At 35.0% G+C, this 11468-nt stretch overlaps 1 protein-coding gene across 2 annotated transcripts; it reads right to left on the bottom strand.

The window, feature by feature from the left end:
* Positions 1 to 7581: 7581 nt before the first annotated feature.
* Positions 7582 to 11137, bottom strand: LOC111369560 (putative late blight resistance protein homolog R1C-3). 2 transcript variants are annotated; one of them, XM_022991129.1, is made up of 3 exons: positions 9142 to 11137; positions 7953 to 8517; positions 7582 to 7860 (listed from the first exon to the last, which is right to left on the bottom strand). In XM_022991129.1, the coding sequence occupies exons 1-2, from the start codon at positions 11040 to 11042 to the stop codon at positions 7977 to 7979; spliced, it is 2442 nt and encodes an 813-aa protein (XP_022846897.1). In that variant the 5' UTR covers positions 11043 to 11137; the 3' UTR covers positions 7582 to 7860; positions 7953 to 7976. The 2 variants fall into 2 exon arrangements, with proteins under 2 accessions (XP_022846897.1, XP_022846896.1); XM_022991128.1 differs by having other exon boundaries at positions 7582 to 7863; positions 9142 to 11136.
* Between the last annotated feature and the right edge of the window lie 331 nt (positions 11138 to 11468).

Below are 11468 nucleotides of genomic sequence, written 5' to 3' on the forward strand. Positions count from 1 at the left end.
TCTGGTGTTCCCAAATCTTTTTGGGGTGAGACTATTATGATTGCTTGTTATCTGATTAATTTGACTCCATCTGCTGCATTGAACGTGACATTCTGCATGAGAGATGGTGGGGTAAACTGAGTGATTATTCTATGTTTAGAACTTTTGGTTGTGCTGCCTTTTCTCATCAGAATGGGGGAAAGCTGGAACCTAGAGCTAGAAAGTGTGTCTTTCTAGTGTATCCCGAGGGTGTTAAGGGATACAGGCTATAGGATAGAAGTCAAAAGGGGGTAAAGTTCATCATGAGTAAGGATGTAACTTTCAAAGAGAATGAGATGCCGTACATTAAAGGGGAAATCGAACTTGTGAGTGAAACTGAACCAGGTGAGGAAAGAGATCGATTTAAGGTGAAGTTAGGAAAATTTTGTACACCTGTCCCTATTATTCCTAATGAGGTGGAGATCCAAGTTCAGGAACTTAAAGTGAAGAACGGTAACAAAGTAGTGATAGAAGAACACACTGAGGAAGAAAATCCCTTAGCTCATTATAATCTAGCTAGGGACAGAGAGAGGAGACAAACGAGAGAACCTAGAAGGTTCGATTTTGAATCTAAGTTAGCTTTCACCCATGCTAGTTATGAAGAACTAGTCAATAGAGAGCCCAAAACTTTTGAAGAGGCGATAGGTAGTGATCAATCAAAGGAATGGCTTAAGGCGATGAATGAAGAGATGAGTTCTCTGGAAAAGAATCAGACTTGAGAGCTAGTACCTAGGCCTAAGAACAAATCGATCGTCGATTGCAAATGGGTCTTTAAGGTTAAGGAATGTACTAGTAGTTCGGAACCTTTAAGGTTTAAAGCTAGGTTAGTCGCTAAGGGTTACACACAGAAGGAGGGTATTGATTATAATGAGATTTTTTCACCAGTTGTTAAGTATACCACTATTAGGGTCATGCTTGCCTTTGTTGCGTATTTTGACTGGGAACTTGAACAACTTGATGTAAAAACTGCTTTTCTACACGATGAGCTTGACGAACAAATCTTCATGAATCAACCAAAAGGTTTTAAAGATAAGTCAAAACCTGATTATGTGTGTTTTTTGAAAAGGTCATTGTATGGCTCAAAACAATCTCATAGACAATGTACAAGAGGTTTGATTCCTTTGTACTCATTATAGAGTTCCAAAAAAGTAAATTTGATCATTGCTTGTATTTTCAACACAATGAGACTGATGATAATTATCTATTTTTGTTGCTCTATGTGGACGACATGCTCTTCATTGGTTCTTCCTCTAAGTGGATAAATAATATAAAAGCAAAACTAAGTGGTGAATTTGACATGAAAAACATAAGTAAGGCTAAGAGAATCCTAGGCATGGAAATAGAAAGAGATAGGTCAAATTCCATTTTGTTCTTGCATCAGTCTCCATACATATCTAAAGTATTGAAGAAATTTAATATGACTGATTGCAAACTTGTCAAGTTGCCTCTTGCTAATCATTTTGTTTTATCGAAAGAACAATCTCATTGCAATGAGCGTGATGTAGAATATATGAGTTGAGTGCCTTACTCTAATGTAATTGGTTCCATAATGTATATGATGGTTTGCACTAAAGCGAATTTAGGTTTTGCTGTTAGTACTCTTAGTAGGTACATGGCTAATTCGGGCCCTGAACATTGGGAAGTGTTAAAGTGGCTATTAAGGTACTTGAAGGGTACAAGTGACATAGGCTTAAAGTTCAGTGCTAATAAAAAGGCGTAAAATTGAAGGGTTTTGTAGATGCTGATAATGTAGGAGATAGGGATGGTAGGAAATCAATTTCGTTTACGTGTTTACCTTATCTAATTCATGTGTTACTTCAAAATCACAGTTACAACACATTGTTGCACTATCCACTACAGAATCAGAATATATTGCCACCACTGAAACTATTAAAGAAGCTCTATGGCTTAGAGGTCTATTCCATGAACTATGTATCTTGAATGATTATGTGGTAATGTATTCTGATAGTCAGTCGTCTATACATTTATGCAAAAACCCCGTTTTTCACTAGCGCACTAAACACATTGATGTTAGACTTCACTTCATTAGAGATATAGTATCTCAGGGGTAGTAAGACTTGAAAAGGTCTACACACATTACAACCCTTCTGATATGAGCACGAAGGTGCTACCACTGGCAAAGTTTAGAAGTTGTAAGGAACTTCTAAATATTGGTACAGGTAAATGATTTTCAATTTTATTGATTTTTTTGGTTAGAAGTGTTACTAATGGGAAACATTCTTTTTTGCAGGTCTTTTGACACCAAGATGGAGGTTGTTGGACATATTGTTATCAAACAACCTCCCAGGCGATGATGTAAATCGTTTATTAATTATCAGTCGATGATTGCGATATGACTGAGCGATAAATCAATACCAAATTGTAACGACCCAACCCAAGAAGAGATTGGACCATTTGAAGCAACCAATTAAATTATGTTGCTCATGGGCCATGTTTTCACCTACTTGGATGGCTATCTAATTTTGAGGCCCACACTATTGTCCACTTATATGTTATTGGACCTTGACCCATTACCTAAAACCTAACTTACCTTATTTTGTGTCTTGGCCCAATATATATTCTTCGGTCTTGCACGCCACTTTGAAGAACAAGACTTGGTGTCTCTCTTTTCTCCCCCCTGCGCGCTCTCTCTCGCCTCATCACCTCCACATTTTACCATTTTCTTTAATGCATATATCTTGATGATATTTCTCCCCTTTGTGGTGGTCTAAGTGACAAAAGGCTTAGCAACCATAGGTGAAACCTTTGTGGTGTTCTTGGGTCGTTTGCTTTGGTATTGATTCAGATTTTGATAAACTGAGTCTGTAAATCGTCTTGGTGGTTGATGATTTCTCTCCCTTACAAGTTAATTTAATTTATAAGATCTGCTATTTCTATCTTCGAAGAGCCATCAACCAAACCTTTAATCAACCGGGGGGGGGGGGGGGGGGGGGGGGGGAGGGAGAAAAAACTTAACTAGTCTAACCACAAAATTTCATTTTGAACTTCGTATGCTATCATTGTGATAATAGTTGACAGATGTTCAATACTCAAACAACTTGGTCTATAATGTGTATACGTTTCTTTCTGGTAATGTGTATTTCTAAAATTAGTCTCATAATGGATTTATATATGTATATTTGCCCTAGCCAATAGATTTGTACACATAATTGTGAAGCAGGGACAAATCCAATATCCAACGAGCAAGTATGGCCGCTTGTGTTGGCTCTACGTGAAAAAGTTAGTATGCATATTGGGTGGTCACTCGTCTGAATCTGCCCTAACTCACTCAAATTCCTGAATTTGCCCCTGTTGTGAAGTATTTAAGTTCATTTAAGGCACTCTTCAGACTTCACAATATTTGAAATGCGTAAATTAAGATTATATACCTTTTAACATTACTCACATTCATGTGGAAAAAATATCAATACCAATCTAATCGTATAAACACTTGAACCCGTATGCTCGATTTACTAAATGTACTACATCACACATCTACATTTGAACTGACGATCAATTGAAACTCTCAAGATAGTCACATAATTAATTATTTTCCTTTTTCGTGAACGGTGAGTTGTCACTTAAGAGAATCTTATGCATATTGAATTATTTATTCTTTCTATTCTTTCTTTATTTTTGTTTTAATTGATTAAATACATTGACTGGTGAGCACAATTTCGGCATGTACTGTGTAAATTTATTTTGTTTTGTTCTACGATTGGGCCTCGGAGTTCACAAACTTCATCTCGAAGACCCTTGCAACTTGACCAAGTAGATTTTAAACAAACATTTTGCTGCAATAATTGATTACATTATCTATATTTCATCCTGAATTAATATAAAATCGAAGTTTAATTACAGAGTTTTCCTCAATTATCCAATCAGAATCAAGAAAAGAAGAATTAACAAATTATTTGTTTCCTCTTATTAGAATCTTGTCAATGTCGAATAGTCCCATAAAACACTTAACTATGCAGTGGTGGTGGTGGACCATTCATACTAAATTAATTGATTTTCATACAAAAGGATGACCATCCCATTAATAATATTTCTAGAAAGTGGTGACCTTTCGTATTAAGATAATCATTTTTATAGTAAATGATGACCATCGAATTTAAAGTAATGTATTTTAGTAGAAAATGATGACCGTTCATATTAATATCTGTTTAAAGTAGATTTTTTAGAGAGAACTCGGTCCCTATTTTATAAAGATCATTTCTTTTTCTTTTCAAACTCATTTTCAATCATACATTTTATGAGACCCCAAAATTTTTATCAAAATTTTCAACCTTTACAAATTTCATTAAGTTTTATCAAAAACTACTAAAAAGATTTTATGCTTAATCAAACGGGCTTTATGAAAAAGATAGTTTTTTTTCGGAAAACTTGTGGTTACAAAGTAGAGAACATTATCAATCCACTTATAAAAATATTTTATTAGGAGAATGTATGATTGAAAAAGAATTTGGAGGAAAAATGAATATTGAAGAATTTGTTTTGTGGAAGTAACCCATCTTCTGAAAGAGATTATGTTCAAGAAAGGACAAATGTATCATAGTTACATGAGACTATCAATTGTATATGGGTTTTAAGGGTATCGTAGCATAATTGTCAAGTTGAATTCGAGAAAAGATTGAATGGAACAATACATAGACTAAATAGGGGCCAAGGCAATTTTAATAAAATCACAAGGCGAGGTAATGTATCAGCTAAAGATAATTATATTCCATCTCTAGTTCCCCTAACAATCTCAATTGAAGGAAAGGTAATTATATTACATTACCTCACCAACCTAATGAAAATTGCTTAGTTTGGATGATAACTTATTTTTGAAATTTATTAATTACTACGTGTCATTTTTTTTTTTAATGTGACTTAATATTAAATTGGCAAGTCACGCTGTGTTTATTTGTAAGATCTATCACATTATGCCTTGCGATTAAGTAATTTTATCAGACAACAAATTAAGTACAATTAGGGTGCATTTGGTTAGCTATTTTCAATTTCCAATTTTCAATTTTACAAAATATCAAAAATTAGTTCGATCTAATATTTTCAAAAACAATGTTAAAATTATAACACAAAACTCAAAAAGCATTTTTATCATTTTGATTTTTTTCATTGAAAACTCCGAAAACACTCAAAATATGGGAAATACACGTTTAAATAACAATTACAAAATTAAAAACTCAACTCATTTTATTATAGTTTCTTAGCGAAAAAATATTGTATGATTTACCAACTTTAAAATGTATTTGTTAATATATTAACATAAAGTTATTCTATGTTATCGAATAATCAAATTTCTTGAAAATAAATGTAAAACATTTTCTCAAAAAATGTGTTTTCTAATTTTGAAAAACAATATTCTCTAAATAACAAACCAAACATGTTTTTTGCAATCTTAAAATAAACACTCAAAATAAATAAAAACTCGAAATTGAAAGACAAATCAATCCTTAGTGACTCGATTAGAACTATTTAAGCCTTAGTAACTCAATTAAAACTAATTTAAATTTAACCGTTGCGGGTGAAATTTGACCAAAAAAATAAAAATATCTTTTTGTTTTGCTCAAAAAATTAAAAAGGTCTTTCTATCCAACGATTAGTATCTCATATCTTCTACTATAAAAGCTCATACGTTTTGCCATTCGAAATAATGCAACTTAAGCCTGTAACATCTTTTTGTTGTAATTAAGCCCTCAAACTTTGGATTTCACCTTTTTTCTTTTCCAATTTTTTAGGAATAGGTCCATCATTGAAATAAATGAAAATTTACACAAATTAAGTAGAAGTCAACACTTTCACAATGTAAAAGCTTAGTAATATTGCCCGAATAAGTGCAGAAATGCACTTATCACAAATTTATATACTCAATTATAAACCTGCTCTCTATATACTCACTTCATACCCTCTCGAAGCCGCCCTGATATACTTAATGGCTCGTGTTTCTAGCACTTCCCACATTCCTTTATTCATACATCAACTGACTCGACTGTTGAAGTACGTGCAACCATCTCCCTCCATCTATGACTTATGGTTTGTCAAAATGTGTAGAACTAAGGCTTATGTTGACGCGAGAGATTTGGGATCTATTGGACATGTCGACCCTACAAAAAAGGAGGTCAACACATTTAATTGACAATTTTCATGTAAATAAGTTTTGGACAATCTCATTGCCTAGAATTTATTTTCTTTCTATGCTTGCATTCAAACACAACCTTTTTTTTTTTTTAATTTAATCTTTTCTGTCCCAAAACTCTGGTTTTTCTTCTCTGAGATTTCTTCATTTCGTTGAAAATTTGGGTTTAGGTAAACTCTTTTTCAAGTTATAGAAAAGTTACTGTAGTACACCATTTAGTGCGATGTGTTTTCGAGTGAGAATGTTGTCTCTGAACGACTGAACTTCATTTCTGAGTGCTGAATTTGGTCGATAACAAATCAAAAATTTATTGGTTAAATATGTAAGCCTGATGTATATATCTCCATTGTCGTGCTAGAGTACTGTCACTCTTATCATCCGCAAAGGTTTCAAGTCCAAAAGGGAGTTTTTGATTTAGGATTCAAGTTGTACTAATTAATGAATCCTTTTGTAACAATTTAAATGAAACAAGTATATATTGAAAATTGCTGCAGTTGATTCTGCTTTCCCTCTTCTCATGTAATTTGCCATTTCCGTTTCTTTCTGCAGACACTAGCATTTGTAGCATTTAAGGTGGAACGAAAACCAGACCCGATCTCTCTTAGAATCCTAAATATGCCAAGTTTTGAATGTGATGTTTCCGCGATAATCTCATTTCTTTCGATGGAGAGAGGGTCCGCCTTATCATCGTAAAAGTATATATCTTTTCCTTACTGACTCTAATAGCACATAGGATTTCACTCTATTGACATAAGATGCATAATTCATTGCTTAATTTGTTTATATGTCATAACGGTTCAATACTTTGTCTGGATCTTCAGTGCATTGCCTCTAATACTCGCATGGAGTTAGGGATATAAAGAGCCGGCTCGCGAGCCTAAAGTTTCAGCTCGGGCTAGGCCCGGTTAAAAAGGCCGAGCTTTTTTGCGGGCTCAAGCATGGCAGGCTCGTTTTCTACCCTCTTTTTTTTTTTTTTTTTTTTTTTTTTTTTTTTTTTTTTTTTTTAAATTGCTGCCAAGTCAGCCTCAAATTTTTTTTTTTTAAAAAAAAACTCGCGAGCTCAGGTGCCGGCTCGAGCAAAGCCCGTGTCCCCAAAATGGGGCTCAGCCCAAGCCTAAGCTCGCGTCTATCGAGCCCCGAGCCGAGTCACGGACGGCCTGAGCCGACGAGCCCGATTGCCATCCCTACATGGAGTAATATGAACTTCAAATGGAAAGGCTTTGCTTGCATCTCCTTTTTTTTTTTTATGGACCTCAATTCCATTGGTTAAGTTAAACTTACTAGCTTGAACTTCGAGGCAAGAATGTTTCCGTTCAGCTATGGATAGTAAATTTACTAATCCTGGACTCATACAAAAACATAAATTAGATGAAAGCAGATGAATTTCATCTAACCGTTCGGGATAATTTTAATGGTTGATGTGAAAAATAACATTATTAAAGAAGTACATGAAAAAAAATAAGTAGAAGAAAATTACAAGTCAGAAAGTTTGAGGCAAAGATCTAGATCCAACTACTTGTCAAATTAAACATGATATATAGTTATTTGGGCCATTATTTAATTTTACTAGCAAATAAGTTGTCGTTACTTCGCGTTAACAACAAAGAAGATATTATGAATAACAACAACTAGCTATTGATGTGGAGCCGAATAATTTTTGTATCTTCTCACCATGTAGGTGTGCGCTATCAAGAAATTTCCTGCTAAGAAATTAAAAAAATAAAATAAATTCAAATAACTAATACAAAAAGATTTTTACTTCACAACAAGGATGAGATGAGTTTTAACTTACATCATTGTACAATTGAGGCTCTCTTTACAATCGAAACAATCGAACACTATTGATGATTACAACAAACTCTTCGTTACCACAATCCAATTGTTCTTCAAAAATTTCCGAAGCTGACTTTTCTACATTTTCGTGACAACGATCTATCTCAATCTTTTGTAGTGTTAGAATATCCCTAAATTCAAAAGGAATCATCTCCAAAATTATGCAAGAGTGCAACACCAATCGTTCAAGTACAGGGAAATGTTCGGAAGAGGACTTCCATTGTTTAAGACGTAGGTGACGTAATCTAAGGAATTTGAGTTTTTGGAACTCATCATCATTGGTGACCCAATTTTCTCCTTCACAGGCTCCACTTTCTAATTTCAAAATCTCTAGGTTAGGCAATGTCCCAATTAATGACATATTTTCCCATGGTAAACCTATTTCAGAAAGAGTAAGCTTTTTGATATTCCCAGGAAAGTTAGACATTGAGTAATAACTGCTGATCCTACTTCCATGCATTGCGAGTGATTCAAGCTGAGAAAGAAAGTTGAGATTTGGAAAACACTTGCCTGAAAATCTGCATCTGCATTTAAGTGTACGAAGATTTGGTGAACATCTCAAGATTTCTTCATCTTTTGAATCTAATATAGAAACATAACGAAGAGTCTGCAGGCTATTTATTTGGGAGGTATCACATTTATCACTAAATGCTGCAGGGTAAAAAGAGTTTCCAACGTGTAGATGTCTCAACTTAGGAATATTGAGAATGTATGGTTGTATAGTACTATTCAAATTTTTCACACGAAGAAATTCTAGGTTCTGGAGTCTGCCTATTGATGACTCTAACTTTGAAATTTCCAGGTACCTCAACTCAGGCATAATCCTGATTCCCAGTTGAAAAATTCTATCATACGCTGAATCCAAGATCCTAATTTTGTCTGAATTATAAAGGATGGATAGTGCATCAGAGAGATGATGAAACTGATCCATACACAACCGATGATTATGCTTAGACATCAAGAATTGACTAAAGAATTAGAAGCATAAGAAAATAGAGGATCGCAATTAGTTAAACCACATCAACCAGCATCAGCACAACAGCAGCAGCAGCATTTACATAATTAGCACACATTATTAGTAACAGTAGGCTAAATTGGAAAATAAGAGTAAATCAAGAAGGAATTTGAAAGAGAGTAAGATAACTTACTGTTGAAGCAGAAATGTTTCGTCTTCTAGGGCCATTTTGCAGCACGTTTCCAGTATTAGATCGTGAATAATCAAAGATTTCACTCCATTGTCAGATCCTCTTTTGGAAACTTGCAACAGACTCCTGTTAATGAGTTCCATTATATACTCCTCTGCTACATCTTCTAGGCTCTTGTGCTCCTTTTTCTCTACAAGTCCTTCGGCTATCCACAGTAATAATATCTTCCGAATTGGAATTTCCTCGTCTTCCTGGAATGCACTGAGATAGAGGAAACATGGTTTCAAGTGATTTGGTAAATGCATGTAGCTAAGTTTCAATGTTGGAATGTAGTCGTCGGCTCTTTGGGAAATGAAAAAACTTAAACTTTTTGCCACTTTCTGCCATAGGCTTTCTTTCTTCTCCATGTTTGAAAGAACTCCAGATATCGTGATGATTGAAAGCGGGAGTCCATTGCAATTTGTTGCAATTTGCTTCCCAATACGTTGCAGTTCTTGAGGACAACGTTCTTTCTTGAACATATTCTGCTCTAACAAATTCCAACTTTCACCTGGTGACAAGGGAGGAAGTTCAATGATAACATGTGAAATTTCCAGTGCCACATGTTTTAGTCGGCTAGTGAACAATACTCTGCTTCCATTTCTGTCCTCTGGAAAAAACTTTTTCAAATCATCCCATGCTTCTTTATCCCATAGATCGTCAAAAACAATAAGATATCTTGTACCCTTTAAACTTTTGTAAACAGATTCGGCCAAGTCTTCATCTTCCAACTTTGAAGTGCTGTCTCTGCTAAGGTTACTTATGGAACTCAAAATTTCAATCAACAGCTTTCTCTTTTTATATGTTTGAGAAACAACACACCAAGAGAGCTTGTCAAAATGGTACCGAACATTGGAATGAAAGTATATATTCTTTGCTAAAGTAGTCTTGCCAAGTCCACCCATTCCAACGATGGAAATAATGTGGCGATAGTTTGGTCCTCCAAGGAGCTTGCTTGCAGTTTGTGTTGTCATGTCCTCCAAGCCCACAATCATCTCTTCTACCGTGGAAATGCTTTTATTTTGGGACAATGATACTTCACTCAGACTTTCTGCAACTTTTAGGCTTCCAATTCCACGATTCAGCTTCCATGAGACAGCAATACGGTAATCTTTGATCTTCACTTTCACAATTTCAATCCGTTCTAACAGAACAGAAATTGCCAGATCCATTTTGTTCAAGGTAACAGGATCTGCTGTGAAAAAGAAAGAATGCAAGAAAAGTCCTACTTCATTAATTACAACATCAACTTCTGCCAAGAAAATATTACTCTGTGCTTCGTTGCGCCGTATTGTATCAGCAAGAAAAGTTAGCAGAAATTTCAGTTCCTTTAGAAGAACTTTGACTTGATTACTCACAAGAACACTGGAATTTGCTTGGGAAATAAGCAGTTCTCCAATACTTTGAAAAAGAAAGTCGATAAAGCTTGCCCTAACCCTCAGTATGATTTCACGATTAAACAATTGTAGCAGGCCTTGAATTGTGAGGAACACTCTAATATGTGGCATGAAAGAGAGAATGGTTTCTGTAAAGTTTCTGTAATGTTCTGTTTCTCCGAATAAGAGGCAACGGAAGGCTGAATCATCAAGACGCTTCAACGGATCATGAAGATAATGGAGTCTGTCGTGGGATCGATGAAAAAATTTCAACGACTGAGTAGCCCATTTGAGAAAAGTTAAAAAGTGTGGCCCAAGCCACTGAAAGCTAACAACTTTTTCTCTTCCATGAAACTTTAAATCTTGCAGATGGAACAGGAGATCTGGACTTGTGAGTAGACGTGACAGATTTTTGTAACAGAGAGCTATTTCGTAATCGAATAGAATATGCACTTCATCAAAGTAACCGATTATGTTTGAGCGTTCCATCAAGTATTGTTGGATAGGACAGAGACCGGAGAGAGATTAATGAGTCAGAGAGATTGATGAGAACGAGTGTATTTAGAGAAACTGTATTCATGGACAACTCCTGCAAATCTAAAAAAAAGTTGAACCCCACCTTGAGGCCCTCACGATCCCGTCCTTAAAGTTTTGCGAGGAAGGTAAATCGCGAGATGTGTTCCCAATAGATCAGGGAACAAGAGCTGTCTGTATACTGCTCCTATAAGGAGTCCAATTCTATGTCTCAGGAATCGAACCCTCACACTGCGACTGCCAGCAAGGCGTGAACTCCTACATCTCTAGTTATAGGAAAGCTGGTTGAAGATAGAGAAGTTGGCATTTTTAGCCCATGTTTGGTATCCATTAAAATTTATATTTTAATCTAAGTAATAATTAATTTTAATAACATATTTT

This window comes from Olea europaea, chromosome 20 (assembly GCF_002742605.1).
Source record: "Olea europaea var. sylvestris chromosome 20, O_europaea_v1, whole genome shotgun sequence".
Lineage (NCBI taxonomy): Eukaryota > Viridiplantae > Streptophyta > Magnoliopsida > Lamiales > Oleaceae > Olea > Olea europaea.